Consider the following 17377-nt stretch of genomic DNA (forward strand, 5'->3'; position numbering starts at 1 on the left):
TCTTTTTGCTATTCTGCTTTTGTGCTTTTGCTTGTCATCTAAATCGCTGATATGATCCTCTGCTTTATCTTGCCTGCTTTTAATTCATTCTGGTGTATTCTTCATTTCTGATATTGTGTTTGTCATTTGTCAGATTCTTTTTTATGATTTCAATGTCCTTTTTAATTCCAGCTATCTCTTTGTTTAAGTGCTCATTTTGTTTCATCTATTGTTTCTCTAAGATCCTTGAACATCTTAACAATCATTATTCTAACCTCTGCATCTGATATCTTGTTTATTTCCATTTTATTCAGTTCTTTTTTCTGGGGATTTCTTTTGTTGATTCATTTGCATTGCACTTCTCTGTCTTCCCATTTTGCCTCTGTATAGACTAGATACCACTATAATTATGGTTGTTAGGTCCTGAGCTGATGCTCTCCATATCTGGCCATGGGATGTACTAGCCCAGAACCTCCCTGGCTGGAACCTGGTGCAGACCAGTGGGGGTCACTGCTTTTGACTGGCCCTTTGCAACCATTTTGGAGCTACAGGCAATCCAGAACTTGTGGCTGCCTCTGCTGGGCCCTGATGCTGTTCTAACTATCAGCTGCACTTCTAGGCTGGCTTTTATTTACTCTTGGCCGTGTATGTAGCCTCTCTATTTCTGATGTGAGATCTATCTGCCAGCCCCCCTCTGCCTCCGCCTCCTCAGGCACTTGGGCACCAATGTGGGCTCATGGGCCGCAGCTTGGGCTGCTCTGCGGGTGCAGGGAACTCCTTGCCTCTCCAGGCTCTATCCCTGTGAGCATGTGGTTTGCCTCTTTGGGTTCTACTCCTTTTATTCACAATGCAGGCTGCCAGCTCCAACTTCCACAGTCATGTAGGATGACACTCCGGGCTCTGCCCCCATGGGCCTGTGATGCCTCACCCCACTGGGGTCCATGCCATGCCAGTGCAAGGGATGCCTTGCCCTGCAGGGTTCTGCCCTGGCGGGCACATGGGACACCTCTTCATGCTCTGCTCCCTGCCACCTCATGGGCTGCTTCTTTGAGCTCCGCCCCTGACCACCACGCCAGCCAAGTGCTTTGTCCACTGCTGCAGCCTGGCCCTCCTGCACTTCGGAGGGTACTCAGCAGGTTGATGGGGTCGTGTAGCCCAGCCCTTGGCAATCAAATCCTGTGTCCCTGATTCGTCCCCTGCTTCTAAGTGTCTCTCTGCACTGACTGGAGGAGAGCTCCTGGTGGTTGGGGTAATTGCTTCCCAACGGGCACTTTAGGTTTGGGGAGTGACCCAGTACAGGGGTCAGGGTGGCTGTCCTCCACAGTCTCTCCTTGTATCCCTGAGACTACACTCTTCTCTCAAAACTCCAGTCCTCTCAGTGCGCCTCACTCCCAGAGTCCCAGGTAAATGGTTATGAATGAGGTTTTCTGTGCAGTCCCTTTAAGATGGAGCCTGGGTCTGAGAATTCTGTCTCCCTCTCACAAACAGTAAACTGGCTCTTCTTTCAGCTAACTACTGTCCATATACCTCCTCTAGTCTTTGGGGCTCCAGGCTGGGCCTCTGGTCCTAGGGCTGGGGGTCTACAACTCTCCTGGAAACCCATCCTGTTGTGAGAAATCCTCTAGGCCGCCACTCACTCCTGGGAGCAGGGTAGCCCTTTCTGCATCTCCACCTTTCCTACCAGCTCAGTGTGGTTCATTTGGTGATGCTTGGTTATAGATTCCTCTTAGTTCAGTCCAGGGGTCAGGAACCTATGGCCTGCGAGCCAGATGTGGCTCTTTTGATGGCTGCATTTGGCTCGCAGACAAATCTTTAATAAAAAAAATAATAACATTAAAAATATAAAACATTCTCATGTATTACAATCCATTCATTTCCTACCGCTCATGTTCATGGTTGCGGTGGCTGGAGTCAATCACAGCTGTCCTCCAGGACAACACCAAATTTTTATTGGATAATGCGTAACATACATGGGTCATGTTGTATGGCTTTCACAGAATTACATTTTAAAATATGTGGCATTCATGGCTCTCTCAGCCAGAAAGGTTTCCGACCCCTGGTTTATTCCAAAGTTGGTTTTTCAAAATGATTGTTCCTAAGTTAAGTTGTTATCCACTTTGGTTCTGGGAGGAGGGAGTTGTTATGTCTGCCTACTCTGTCACCATTTTTCCTTCTCCTAGTTTTTTTCTTAATCCATTCACCTGTTCGCCCAGCCCTGTAACCCTCAGGAATGATCTATATCAACAGGTATCATCATAATATAAAGGAGTGGTATGAAAATGTTAATATTCATTATCTACTCAAGCTTCATTTCAGATTGATGTGTAATTGATTAGTCTTATTTCTCATGTGAATGCATATCTTTTCTTATGAAAATTAAATGTTTGTGTTTTAATCCTTACAACTCTTGTATGAAGTTTGTTAGGTTGGTTTTATTCCCAACTCATAGTTGTGGGTCCCAGACCCACCCCTACTCTCTGTGTCCTACCCTCATGTGGCAGTTTTTTGGGCAGAGACCCTGACCTACCTTTGAATGTGCTAGTTTTGATGAATCAGAATCAAAGGGACAACTCCCCTCTCCTATTCCCTCTACTTAGAATTACCTTCATTTGACAAAACCTTACTCATCTCAGTTTAATTCAAAAATCACCTCTTCTCTGAACAAGATTCCACTGAAGTAGACTGAATTATTCCTGTCTCCATTCCTCATGGTACTTTATTCATAACTGTTGTAATAACATTTATCATACCACATCATAGCTGATAACACACACACATCCATTTTCCCCTGTAGGACTTAGTCATCTTTGTATCCCTCTCACAGAGCTTGTTACAGGGTTGGCAAAATAATAAAAATTAAACTGAACAAGTGAGCCCAGAGACAAATCAATAGGTAAAAGAAACCGTATATTGTAACCATCCATATCCTTGAAGTAGAATATGTCAGTGGAGAGGAAAAGCTTAAGAGTGAGGCAGGAATTAATATAAAAGTGATTTTAAAATGTAGATAAAGGAGAAAAAGTATTATAGGTTCTTTTTTTCTGCACTTTAGAATGTAGATAAAATCCAATCAACACAAGTCATCACAGCAAATGACCAAAGTGAATAGAATCAGAAACAGGCACATTACCAAACAAAGAGAAGGATTTCATTTCTGGATAATCAAGGGTTTCTTGTTTAAGTCCATCCTTTTCTTATATGCACTCTTTAAGTTAGGAGAAACCATGAGAAGGATATTATTATTCAGGGCTCCTTTTACTATAACCTACAACCACCAATTTTTGTGTTTGGAGACATCATTACTCACTTACAGCATTACATAAAAACTATTGACATTTTAAGTCACTTTGCTTAGGTTGTTTCACATTTGCTAAATTGTAATTTGAGGATTCCTTTCATGTGAAGTTGGAGAATTTCACTGTATTCTTTGGGCATCTCATGGAAACCACGTTTAGGTAATTTGTTGTCATAGTAGTGATGGCTGATAGGTGTGTCCTGTGCAGTTTTAGAGAAGGGCCAAAATCCATAGAGTTTCACGTTCTCACACAGTTCCAGAGCCACACTTGCAATCATCAAGCCAGTGGACAGGCGATACGCCTTCACACCTTTAGTTCTCCAGAAGAGGGCTAGATTCTTCAGGTACTTTGGATGGAAATATATAACCTTTTGTTTCACATTAGACTCTTTCAGTGTGTTGTACACTTTAAAAGAGGCACCAGTGTTGGCCCTGTAGGAAAATGCTGGTAGAAGAAGGAATGTGTCTCCATAGGTTGCAATGTCCTCCAGAAATTTTGCTTTCTTTTCCTTTAAGTTCCCATATCTGCCAATTTTTTTAAAAAAAAATCATAAATATAACTGTAATAACTGAAGTAGTGATTTTGATAACACAATGCTAAATTTACCATTGGCCAAAAAGGATTGAACTAAGCATATAACATAAAAAAGACAAAATATAGACTCAGAAAAAAACTCATAGTAAGTATCTTATAAATATCAACAAGGGCTAGGCCTTCATTGCTCTTTCTTGTTATTTCTAGAATTTCATTTCTACTTTATTACCAGGCCATTTCCATACTGGACACACATTTTTAATATTCTTTGATCTTTAAACTCAATAATTTTTTTCTAATGTTGCTTTTTGATACTTAAAACACATTCCAACTTTATAATGATGAAATGTTTTCCCAAATATAGCACACTCCTAAGATATCTTCTATACATTTAAAAAAATCCATTGAGCTGTATATTTGTGATTTGTGAATCTTTTGTACATGTGATTATAAAATAAAAGTTTCCTTTAGAAAACCTAAAATATATATACATGCACACACTCACACACATACACATTTTAAATTTCCTCCATGTATTCTGATAGCTCTAGATGTCTGATTTAAATAATAATCATACAACTGTGTGTATTTTGAAAGTAAGCTTTTAGAAGGCAGATATAATATTTTATATTCTCTTAACAGATACTAGAAATATTTGAGGGGTATATTTTATTAAGAACTCTCATTAGTCACTTTTGGTTAAAATAATACAGTGAAACTATTAAAGTATTTTTATTAACCAACCAACATTTCATAGTAATTACACTGTGTAAAATGAAACACAGGAATTATTTTTTAGTAATGTACTATCAAAGTAAAAATCAAATTTTGCCTAGTTCTCCTAAGATTTTCTCCCTGAAGTTCCAAAATAGATTAAGTTTTATCAAGAAAGTTCTACCAAGATAAAAGAGTAACACTATAATTCTAAAAAAAAGTTGAAAAAAGTAACTTCCCTATGGTAAAAGAAGATAAAGAGATAGTTTTCATTTGATGAGCAAAATTCAGCTTATAAAATTAGATGTACAACTCATCATAACCTCTTATGAGCCACAGCCTTGATAGAAATTTAGAAATTACAAATATATATATTCTTACATATTTTCCCAAAAAGCCCCTTCAACTGTATAGCAAATCTCAGCAATAAGATTGGTGCTCCGACTAAAAAACATACTAAACAATGAACAAATGTTCTTGAACTGTTATGTAAGTTGGAGGTACTTACTTTAATCTTATGATACTGGGATTTACAGTCACAAGATTGGTTTTACTGCCAACATCTTTACTAATATTTCCTGTTGTTGGGGGGAGGTTACACCTGAAATTTGGGAGAAAACTATTTTCAAAATACAACTTGAAAAAAAGTACATACACACAAATACATACATATAAATGTGGGTCATTGTCATTTTCTTCGAGAAAATTATTGCTGTTAAGAGTTCCTCAAAATTAACCTGATTTCCATTTAAAACTAATAAGTACTGTTTAGTTGGCTCAACATTGCATAAAATATACAAATTTGAGAAATGATTTCAACATACAATCTTTATAAACAACAAAACTAGAAATGACAATTATCCTTTGCCTAGCTTTTGAAAAGTTCATTCTTATATCTACATTGACACATATATATCAATATTTATATATTCTCACAGTGGTATGATCACCAACTTACAGATTTTAAAACATTGAGGAATTATGACAAAGCTATAGAGTCTACTGAAAGCAAACATTATATATGAAAAAAACAAACCCAAAATCTCCTGATTCCCATATGGACAGTTTTCCCACTAAATTATGATATTAATAAATAAAACCCTAATGTTCTTATAATGATGTTTTCACATTGATGTTTTCATCCTCTTTTGAATACTAATTTGTTTTTAAGTTGGGAAACAAGTTAAAAATTATAATTTTGAGTAATTATATTTTTGTCACACACACACAAAAAAGGGAAAGTTGGTTATGACTTGCTAAATATTGTTTACAGAATTTCAAGTAGACCAATTGTTTAAAACAATAGGAAACATCTCTGTGTATTTCCTTAAGAAAAGTTGCTTAAAGTTCAAGTGTTCTTAAGAATAAATGAAGTGGAGGCCCTGGGCGGTTAGCTCAGTGGTAGAGCGTTGACCTGGCGTGCAGGAGTCCTGGGTTTGATTTCCAGCCAGGGTACACAGGAGAAGTGCCCATCTGTTTCTCCACCCCTCCCCCTCTTCTTCCTCTCTGTCTCTCTCTTCCCCTCCCGCAGCCAAGGCTCCAATGGAGCAAAGTTGGCCCGGGCACTGAGGATGGCTCTGTGGCCTCTGCCTCAGGCACTAGAATGGCTCTGGTTGCAACAGAGCAACACCCCAGATGGGCAGAGCATCGACCCTGGTGAGCGTGCCAGGTGGATCCCGGTCAGGTGCATGCGGGAGTCTGTCTGACTGCCTCCCTGTTTCCAACTTCAGAAAAATACAAAAAAAAAATAAGAATAAATGAAGTGGAAATATTCTATTTTATGCTTCATTAATCACATAAACAAATAAGAGATGTACTTCCAACCTTGATTTTTAAAAAAAAGTATATCCAAAAATAATTAAATATAACACTTTGGGAAAAATACTAATCATAGATAATAGACCAGAAATGACCTCATTAGTGGGCTTCCTGTAACAAATCGATCTTCTAGAACAGTCCCATATTCTACTGAAGAATAAAAGATTATTCCCATGTACAGTAGTATCAAAGGAGACTTCTCAAAAAAATATATTGGGTATTTCTTTGTTCATTACACTCTTAACTGATAGCTCCCAATCTTCTTAAGTGAAAAAGAAAATAGTAATAATAAGCACTTTCCAGACTGTTTTATAAAATATGAACATGTATAGCCAAAATAACTACAGGCTTAAAAATTAAATAAATTTTAATGACACCAATCACGTCTAACTCCCATTTTTGCTTTTACTTTGAAAGGCAAACTTCAAAGGGAACTCTGTATGCAGAAACATACCCTACATCAGCAAATGTAGAACCTAGGAATATATTCATTTAATTTAAAGTTATAAATTAAGTAGCTGCTGAGGTTTTTTTTTTAATTAAATTTATTTCCTATATCTGCATGAAGTAAAATGGATGTTTAGGCATGCTACCACAGATGTTTTGAAAATATATAAAGTTTATAAAAAGTCTATTACAAGAAGAATTGTTAAATCTTTATAATGGCTTTTTAGTACTGAGTACTTTAACCAAAAGGGTACATCGTTCAGGTGTTGGCCATTTTAACATTCATCACGAGGAACACATCCAATAATTGTTGGACTGTTGGGTCAAATGTTCTGTCATTACCTTCAGCATAAAATTTTTAAATGAAATTAAAGTGAGAGGGAACTACTGATACAAAATTTTTTTTTATTTGCTAAACTGGGCAGCACTGAATTGATCAGGATCAAAGGATCTCCTCTGATGTATAAAATCAGTGTTCCTGAAATAGGAAGAAACAGATTTCAATTTACTTTTTAAAAAGGTGCATTTCTCAGGGGCCAGGATATGGAAACAACCAAAAAGCCCGTCAATAGATGACTGGATAAAGAAGATGTGGCACATATACACTATGGAATACTACTCAGCCATAAGAAATGATGACATCGGATCATTTACAGCAAAATGGTGGGATCTTGATAACATGATACGAAGCGAAATAAGTAAATCAGAAAAAAACAGGAACTGCATTATTCCATACGTAGGTGGGACATAAAAGTGAAACTAAGAGACATTGATAAGAGTGTGGTGGTTACGGGGGGAGGGGGGAAAGGGAGAGGGAAAGGGGGAGGGGCACAAAGAAAACTAGATAGAAGGTGACAGAGGACAATCTGACTTTGGGTGATGGGTATGCAACAAATTGAAAGACAAGATAACCTGGACTTGTTATCTTTGAATATATGTATCCTGATTTATTGATGTCGCCCCATTAAAAAAATAAAATAAAATAAAAAAACAAACAAAAAAACCCCCCAAAAATAAAAAGGTGCATTTCTATTGAAATGCACCCTCCCAGGGATGAATCACCTTTCCTCCACATTCTGAAAGTGGAGATGCCCTGAAACATGGCTTATGAGTACACATGGAAACCACTTCTGTTTCTATTTTTGCAAGCTAGCTGGTATTGAGATAGAAACATTTAAAAAGACCATAATTTAGAAGCTGCAAATTTTCTTATTAGTTCAAGCCAGGAAACTAAATAAACAATGATGTTGCCTGGCTATGCAGTGCCTAGTTCAGCAGCTTCCTAAGTTTATCTGAGAACAAAACTTCCTTGAAATGATCTTTTTAAAATAATGGTTTTCAAGGTCAGGTGAACCTGGGAAATGCCGCTTCATAGAGGCATCTCGGAGAGCCATAATATCCTTAACCCACTGAAAGCTCTGACAAGTCCTGCAGTGCAGACCCTCTTCACCATTATTTCACCCAAGGCTTCTGAGAAGTACATGAAAATGCCTACCAAAATAATATGTAGACTTAAACACACAGCTCAAAGGTCAAAATTTACAAAGTATCTTCACACCAACCCTGTAAAATATCCAGCTGATCTTTAGTTCAAAGATCACCAGCGGGACAGGTCTTACCTGAAAACGAAGTCAGATTTATCTATTTCGGCCCCGCAGAGGGACTCGTTCAGGATCCCTCCATTTCCGACCACTGCGCACTGCCTATAAGGGTACGCCACAAAAGGCTGCGACTAGCAGGAGAGAGTGAAAAACTACCATGAAATCTCTTCAGTCTTAGAGCCATAAACATCACCAGTTCAATTCAAGTAGCTTAATTTTTACTCATGCTAAGGAAAGAAAAAGAACAAGAAAAAGAGAAGTAGTGATACCATAGCATGTTGATCAACTTATGGCTTATAATAAGAAATCCCCTAAACCTGTCATTGCTGGTGACAGAAATATACAATATATCACATACAATGTAATGTAATACTACAAAATATATTTGTGTATAAAGTGTAATATAATGCAGTTTATATTACATGATTAAATGCAAATGCAAAATCCCACATTGAGTCTAACCAACAGAAACATTTTCAGCAAAAAATAGAGAAAAAAAGCAATTGGAAAGTAGCATTAAAGCCTCTATTCTGGGAAATAAAATTAATAGCTAATTTACCAAAATTTCCTGTGCTTCTTAAATAGACCTTCAGGCTCAGCGATGATAGGAGATTTATGCCTGCCATCTCTGCAAATGACCGGCCACGGTATTTCAGGGAGACCTACTCACTCTGTGGTGACACATTTCAAATTAATTTCCCAGGCCTGAATCTTTTAAATTGTTCCCCCGGACCCAAATCACCTACCTCAAATGATTCCCACTTGTACCAAATCTTCCCCAGTCTGAAACATCACTTTTTAGTTGAACACTACACTTTGCCTTCACTGGTCAGTTGCCCTGAAGGAATGACATGACCTTGACCAGCAGCAAGGGTGCCAGCTCATATTCGACAGAGACAGGGTCCTGATTCCCCCTTTTATTTTCTTTCTAGAATTCGAATGTAAGTCCTCACAGCAGAGAGTGTGTTCATTACTTTGAACTGTTCCTCACCTTTCACTGCAGACCTAACAGTGCAATGTATCCAGTGACTTTTAGCTAAGTGCTTCCTGGCTCAGCGTTCCACTCTGGTGCAAACCCCACCACAGCGCTGAAGCCTGCTTTGTGAGGAGCCTGTTGAGAACCAACTGGGAAATATTCAGGAATTTTGCTAGTGGGGTGTTACACCATTGGTAAGTTAAAATCGGCACAATAGGAGTATTTACATCCCTAAAATCGGCAAATGCTCCAAGTCAAGGCACCCAGCTCCCTAAAGCTGTTTACCAGCACTACACCCCAGGCCTGATGTGGTTCTGGGCAGCCCAGCAGATCCCAGAATCACTCGGACTGCCCTCTGCTCTTGATAGTGCATCTGGGAGATGCCTAACAAGCAAAGATAACTCTATTTCAGCACTTTTAGGTTTGTCTTTAAAAATTAAGTCATATCTGTAAAGTAGTACAACCATTATGGAGGAAAGTATGGTGGTTCCTCAAAAAACTGAAAATAGAACTACCTTATGACCCAGCAATCCCTCTACTGGGTATATACCCCAAAACCTCAGAAACATTGATACGTGAAGACACATGTAGCCCCATGTTCATTGCAGCACTGTTCACAGTGGCCAAGACATGGAAACAACCAAAAAGCCCTTCAATAGAAGACTGGATAAAGAAGATGTGGCACATATACACTATGGAATACTACTCAGCCATAAGAAACGATGACATCAGATCATTTACAGCAAAATGGTGGGATCTTGATAACATTATAAGGAGTGAAATAAGTAAATCAGAAAAAAACAAGAACTACATGATTCCATACATTGGTGGAACATAAAAATGAGACTAAGAGACATGGACAAGAGTGTGGTGGTTACCAGGGGTGGGGGGAGGGAGGACAGGGGGAGAGTTAGGGGGAGGGGGAGGGGCACAGAGAACTAGATAGAGGGTGGCGAAGGACAATCTGACTTTGGGCGAGGGGTATGCAACATAATTTAATGACAAAATAACCTAGACATGTTTTCTTTGAATATATGTACCCTGATTTATTAATGTCATCCCATTACCATTAATAAAAATTTATTTAAAAAAAAAAAAATTAAGTCATATAATGCTTATTATGCAAGGCAACCAAGTACATAACTTACTGAGACATTTCATCTACACAACAGCTTTGCAAGCATTTTCCAGATGGGAAACTGGAGGCATGAGTTCAGGTTAGAAAGTGGCAGGGTTGGGATTCAAACCCAAGCAAGCTGCACAAAAGACCATGCTTTAACCCCTACACATTACACAGCTCCTCACACTCAATGCATACAACGTTAGCTTAAGTACATGCCTTATTTCTCTTTATATCGCAATGCCTAGCAGATTGCCTGGCTCTTAAACAAATAGCTCCCAAATACCTCAGGGAATTTCAAGTCACTAAACTTCTAGCTCAAGAAATCTTCAGACAGTATTTACTAGCCAGTACCACAATAAATTCTGAATTTTGTAGTCATGGTAGAATGCAAATAGGCTCTTGATGGCACAATAGAGAAGATGACTGAGGGAAGCTTATCTGTAATAAAGTAGTCAAAATAATGTATGTTTTTCTCTGGCTTTTTGGTCAACTGAGGGAAAACATCCATATGCTTTGGAATCTCAGTGTTCAGAAAAAGTTTAAATAGGTTACAAACCTCAACCTTCCTTAAAACAAACATCCTAAGAAAATGCAAATTTACGCAAACCCAGGGTCTGCACATTGCTCGTTCTGGTTGAAAACCAACTTTGCTGTCTTCCTTTGCAAATTAGCAAAGTTTTTGAAGAAAGTGAGTTCACCACATTTAATTAAAAGCATCTATTGGATCTCTCTCTGTGTTGCCCAGCAGTTCTGAGCTGAGTGTGGCAGAGCGGGGTTGAGCAGGGCGGGCGTGCAAGAAGCAATGGGGCAAGAGGTCAGCTCCCCAGGGGCCACATCCATGGAGCCCAGAACGTTTAAACAACACAGAAACATTACCCAGCTTTGCAAACTATTACTGGATTGACTTCAGAATCACCAGGGAAGGACTACAGAATCCCTGCCCTCTTACCCCCATTTTAAAAAATCAGTATAAATTGAGCTTTTTAGATTGTCACCTGCATTCCTCTCCCCCTCACCATCTGTCTCTCTATCTCTCCTTTCTTTTTGGAAGACAAGCGGGCACTTTCAACACACCTCGTTCCCTGGTCGCCAGGCAAGTGGCTATGAGCAGTATTTATTGCTCTTTTCCTTGGAGTGAGAGCCCAGCCTCACCCCCCACCCCCGTTCCTGTAAGCAGGGGAGATTCAGGCAATTTCTACCAGGTTTGTTGTGGCTTCTTCTTTGCTCCTTGTTTTTTGGGGTTTTTTTTTGTTTTTTTGTTTTTTTGTATTTTTCTGAAGCTGGAAATGGGGAGAGACAGTCAGAGAGACTCCCGCATGCGCCCGACCGGGATCCACCCAGCACGCGTACCAGGGGGCGACGCTCTGCCCACCAGGGGGCGATGCTCTGCCCCTCCGGGGTGTCACTCTGTCGCGACCAGAGCCACTCTAGCGCCTGGGGCAGAGGCCAAGGAGCCATCCCCAGTGCCTGGGCCATCTTTTGCTCCAATGGAGCCTTGGCTGCGGGAGGGGAAGAGAGAGACAGAGAGGAAGGAGAGGGGGAGGGGTGGAGAAGTAGATGGGCGCTTCTCCTGTGTGCCCTGGCTGGGAATCGAAAGAAAAAAAAAAAAAAAAGAAAAAAAAATCAGTATAAATTTGGGAAATGAATGTTGCTAATTGCAAACAGAATTATCTAGCCCCTGTTAAGTTACTCATTTCAAAGTGCCAATTACAAGCAAAAACTACCTGATGCTCCTCTGTTCTAGTCAGTCTACAGCAAGAAGAGCACTAGCAAAATCAGCCATAGGCAAAAGGATTGCTCACTCTGGAACTTGCCATGGCCTTCCTTGATGGGGAATATTAATATTCTGTAGTTATTATCTTTCCAATTATTGGTATTTTCATACATCATGGCAGTATTTTAGAATGTTTTATGAGTTATATCTTTTTTTCTTCCTTTTCTTCCAGCAAATGTGCAGTATTTTTCTATTGTTTTCTATTTATTTTCATTCACTCCCAGAAAATCATTCTTCCTTTGAATTTTAATATTTAAAAAAAATTGGAGCAACTTACATGACCAACAATAAATTAGTTGTAAAAAATCAAAGCTTCAGAAAAAATTAATTGTAAGAATTTAATAGTCCACAGTTGGTAAACTGCATATATAAAGTGATCCCATTTTAACCACATTGACTTGGCCTAATTGTTTTTAATCAAATCAATTACAAATGATTCTTGAGAGTGTATGTTTCTAAGCAATGGGATGTTCTTCATGATAAAATTTTCCCCCAACTTTGGATTTATATTAAGGGACAGGTTTCTTCTTGTAATGATACTGTATTACTCATTAGTTTTAATGATACTGTAAAACACATTAATTTTAACAAATAAGTGATGAAAGCACATGTGTACTAGGGAGTGTTCTAGGAGGTTGGGATACATCAGTAAACACACAGGCAAAAATTCCTCTATGGGGGTTATGTCCTTTGACCAAAAATTCTTACATATCTTCCTTCCAAAAATTAACCACATAAACCCACAGTTCTTTGTGAAGGAATTGACTCAGTCACCCAAACTGACATTTGTTAGAAGCTTATTCCAGATGAAAAATGGTCATCTTCCCAAGCCCCAGAAATTGCTATGCAGAAAGCCCAAGTACCTCATCTCATTCAGGGATGAGTCATGAAAAGTCAAGAAGTAGGAGAGCTTATTATTTCAGATATAAATATGATGCCCCATAGAGCCACCATGCATTCAAAATTGCCTTTTAAAATGGACTGCTATAAATAACTTATAGCAGAGTATGATCTTTTAATTAATTAACTCCATTATTATACATTATAACTTGAAGTGACAGAAAATTCACCTGGAATGATGACACAAACAAACCATAACACATCTCTACTCACCACTGGAAACATATTAAAAATGTTCCTTCTAATTAGTATTGTGTTTTTACTTTCCACCTCGTAACTCATGTTAGTTCCAACTGGAGTGTTATTCTGAGAAACAATGAAGTTTTGGACAGCATCACAACAGGAAGCAAGTTTTGCTCTGCAAAGAAAAGAAAATGAGCCATGAAATAAGATTAAGAAACCAAAAATAGAGACTACAATGGGAAATGCAAAAGAGGACTTTGCTATATTGACTTTCAGATGAAAGAGCAATCATTCACAAAGGTGATGTTTTTACCTCATTTCATTCTTACTGGCCCTGGGTGATGAAACTGTGATTTGGGAGGATAAAATAGCAAAGAATATTAAACAGACTTATATGTAAGTAGGGACCCTCTCACCAATAGAAAATGTTCACTAATACTGTGATTTAAATATAAAAACTTCCTCTTAAAGATAATATGACTACATTAAAGAGAAAAATGACAGAATACATTATAATTATCTTATAATAATTATAAAGTACAAAAACTAAATTAAAAAGTGTTATAAACTGTCACCAAAGCAATATACAATCATTTATCATGAGACAAATCCAATGAAAAGAAGAATCATTACAGTGATTTTTTTGAGCTCTAGTAACATAATTCACAAATACAAATTATATTTAAAGTAGACAACTTTATGTTTTGATATGCTTATACATTGTAAAATAATCACCACAATCAAGCTAATTAATATATCTATCGCCTCACAGTTATTATTTTTTCTTTTTCTTTTTTTGAACACTGAAGATCTACCATCTTACCAAATTTCAAGTATACAATGCAGTATTGCTAATTACAGTCACACTGCAGTACACTAATACAGTGAATTCTAAGTAAAGCAAATTTAAAGCTGCCATTCGTTATAGAAAAAAATGTAAATCAATACCAAGCATTATTTCAAAACTATTACTGTGGAGTGAAACATCATTAGAGTGAAGTCCCCAGGATGGTCCTTGCCTGGCTCCTCTGAGTTTGCCCCCAGCCTCTGGCAGGTCAAAGCACAACAACCATACAGGCTTTTTATTATATTTACATAATTCTCCAGGGATGCAGATCCCATAGCATCTCTTGATAATCTTCCAAACCTTAATCAACCTTGACGGCAAGAGTCTCTTCCACTTGTGCAACTGAACTAGTACTTCACTTAAATCCATTTCCCTTGTTAGTTCTTCAGTGGCCTGAGGAAAACACTTCATGTAATTGAAAATGGTAAGCAAGTAAAATGTGGGCCTTTTCAAACTTGAAGAGTTTTACAGACTTTTCCTGTCTTGCAGATTTTCCTCAGAGGAGCAGCTTTTCGTGATTTTAGTTATCTTGTTCCTTTTTTAACCTTTATTTATTTCTCCTTGTTATTTAAATATGAAAGCTGGATCCCATCATAGCACAAGGGACAGTAACTACTCAGGGAGCAGAGCTGACTGTAGGAAGTGCTGACATCCTAGATCCATTCACTTTTTGATGGCATTTTGGTCCCGAAGGTTATACTTTTGTACATGTTCCTATTGAATTTTGTTCCTTTGAAAAAACACAGTGTTCTAATCTGTCAATCATTTTGAATTATAGGCTTCCTGAATCCCAGTAATTCTCAGGGTATACAAAGTCAGTGCTGAGATATTATCTGTATCCTAAAATCAAGCTTTTAAATAAGGTGACCAACTTTTTTACAATGAAAAGGACAAAAATAAATTGAAGAAAACTATATTGTAAATAAAAGAAACATTTTATTCATTGCAATGATGATACACTATAATATGATAAATGTATAATGAAAACATTTGTAATACTTTATATTGTAATTATGCTTACATGCCTATTAATTTTTAATAATAACTGTAAGAAAAAATATTTTTCCATTGAATAAATATTTTTTGTCAATGTATCATCTTGTAACAATATATTGGAAATACATGAACAAGAAATATCCTTCATATTGAATTTTAGGGCAAGTGCCACAGCTAGAGGATCAACATTCAATCTCGATTTCTCACTTGTCCAAAAATCATTAGCAATGGAAAAAACTCTTTCAACTGCTGCATTAGTTCCAGGGCAGCACAATATAAATTGAACAAGAATAAATAAATTTTCACATTGAATATGTTCATTTTTGAAATGGCTGAATATTTCCACACTTCTTTTATCAATTTTGACGTGTTCATTTTCCCACTGTATTAATTTTTCAGAATTTAAATATACATTCAGTCTTCTAATTTCTTCAAAGAGACAACTGTCATCTATTTTGATGTCTGGAATTTCTTTAGATAAAACTCAAGACAAGATTCAATATCTGTGCAATATACTTGCAATATTCCTTTGAAAAAACACAGTGTTCTATCATTGAAAACTGTTATTTCCCATGATGTTTTGTTTGTTTCAGACCATTCTTTGATATATTGAAAACATGTCTGGTAAAAGTCCTGCACTTCTTTGATAAATTTTTCTGTTATGCCGGATTTGATTCCTCTAAGTCTGACAATTTTCTTTTTATAATTAAAGGAAGAAATTTTTCTTCAAAATGAGATTTATATTGAAGGATAAAGTCATTCAAAATAAGACAAACTTCCATAGCTAAAATGTGTTCACATTCAATCTTTTGAATTGTTTTGTGAAAAATAGATGCTTGATTATGTACAAAATACATTAATATTTCAGATATTTTATTATTGAAAAATGATTCCAGGATTTTAGGACATTTGTCTAAACTTAAAAAATATAAAAAGAGAGGCTCAAATAATTGTAGAACACACTCTCTAGCAGGTGTTAGAGCAAGCCATCTAACTTTTGAATATCCGAAAAGTTTTTTGTATTCAACATTTGCTTCTTCACAAAAGTGTTTTAAAGTAGCAACACAAACAGTAAAATGACTAAAATGCAAATAAATTGTAGTTATTATTACTTCTACATCAATTGGTATGGCACATGATGCTGTGTTGATTGCATTTGACAAAATATGTGCATTACAACCTATTCCTGGTATTTTCTTTTGGAGTAACTCTTATAATTTTACATGCACATTATTCACCCCTTTGCGTCTTTGCCCACCAAACCTTGTATTTGTATTATCAGCCGTTAGTGCAACCACTTTGGATTTCAAATTGTTTTCATTTATTACTCTGTATAGATGGTTTGACAGAATTTCAGGAGTTTCACCCTCAGTGGATTCTAAATTTAAAATTATTTTAATGCCCTTGGTAACATTAAAATATCTTACTATTATTGGATACAATTTGATTTATGATTTGATGCATCAGATAAAATCATTACAAATATGGCAGTTTCCAAGTCCTCTGTAAGTATTTTGTCACAGTAATTTTTAAATACTGATTTCAAAATAGCCTCGCATTTTGTCCTGGCACATGACAATTTTGCATTGTGAAAATTTTTCAATAATTTAGTTGTACAATCCATACTATAAAAACTTTGATTATGAATTATAGTATGAAATGCAAGTGTTCCCTCCATTGCAGCCAATTGTTTTTCATCTTCAGAATAACTTAAAGTTTTAAAAACACTTGTTACTTTACAACTGGTAGCTGATGCATCTAATGATTGCTTATGTTAGTTGGTGGTCAAGTGTTTCGTTATTGCTGCTCTGCCCCCAACTGCACTACAAACTTCTCCATTGCAAATACTGCAGAAAACAATGATATCTTTCTTTGATATGAGGAATGGAAATTCCTTTTTCAATTTATCATTGAAATGGCATTTTCTCTTTTTTGATTTTTTCATCCCTTAAGTGAAATTTAAAATTAAAAACAAAATATAGAGCTACACAAACAATGCAAGCACATTAGGAACTGAAAATGTTACATCATGGTAGGCGAATTTTCCAGAAGCTAAAATAACAAAACTAAGTATCAAACAAAACCACTATTTTAGAGTGTTATTCTGGTATATTTATCATTTTCTAATTTAAAAATATCTGTTTTATGCAATTATTTAATCAAAATGCATTATTAGTAGATATGGTTTG

The 17377-nt window shown here is 36.9% G+C and overlaps 1 protein-coding gene across 2 annotated transcripts in view; it reads right to left on the bottom strand.

The window, feature by feature from the left end:
* Positions 1-1916: 1916 nt before the first annotated feature.
* The window catches only part of ST8SIA6 (ST8 alpha-N-acetyl-neuraminide alpha-2,8-sialyltransferase 6), a 180097-nt gene continuing 164636 nt past the window's right edge, over positions 1917-17377 (bottom strand). The window contains exons 4-7 of one of the 2 annotated variants that reach the window (XM_066385748.1): positions 13376-13520; positions 8408-8520; positions 5032-5124; positions 1917-3799 (exon numbers count right to left, since the gene is read on the bottom strand). In XM_066385748.1, the coding sequence (XP_066241845.1) occupies positions 3331-3799; positions 5032-5124; positions 8408-8520; positions 13376-13520 (820 nt within the window). In that variant the 3' untranslated portion in view covers positions 1917-3330. The remainder of the gene's footprint in view (positions 3800-5031; positions 5125-8407; positions 8521-13375; positions 13521-17377) is intronic. The other variant, XM_066385747.1, reaches the window with a different exon arrangement.

The sequence above is a fragment of the Saccopteryx leptura genome, chromosome 5 (genome assembly GCF_036850995.1).
Source record: "Saccopteryx leptura isolate mSacLep1 chromosome 5, mSacLep1_pri_phased_curated, whole genome shotgun sequence".
NCBI classification, from domain to species: domain Eukaryota; kingdom Metazoa; phylum Chordata; class Mammalia; order Chiroptera; family Emballonuridae; genus Saccopteryx; species Saccopteryx leptura.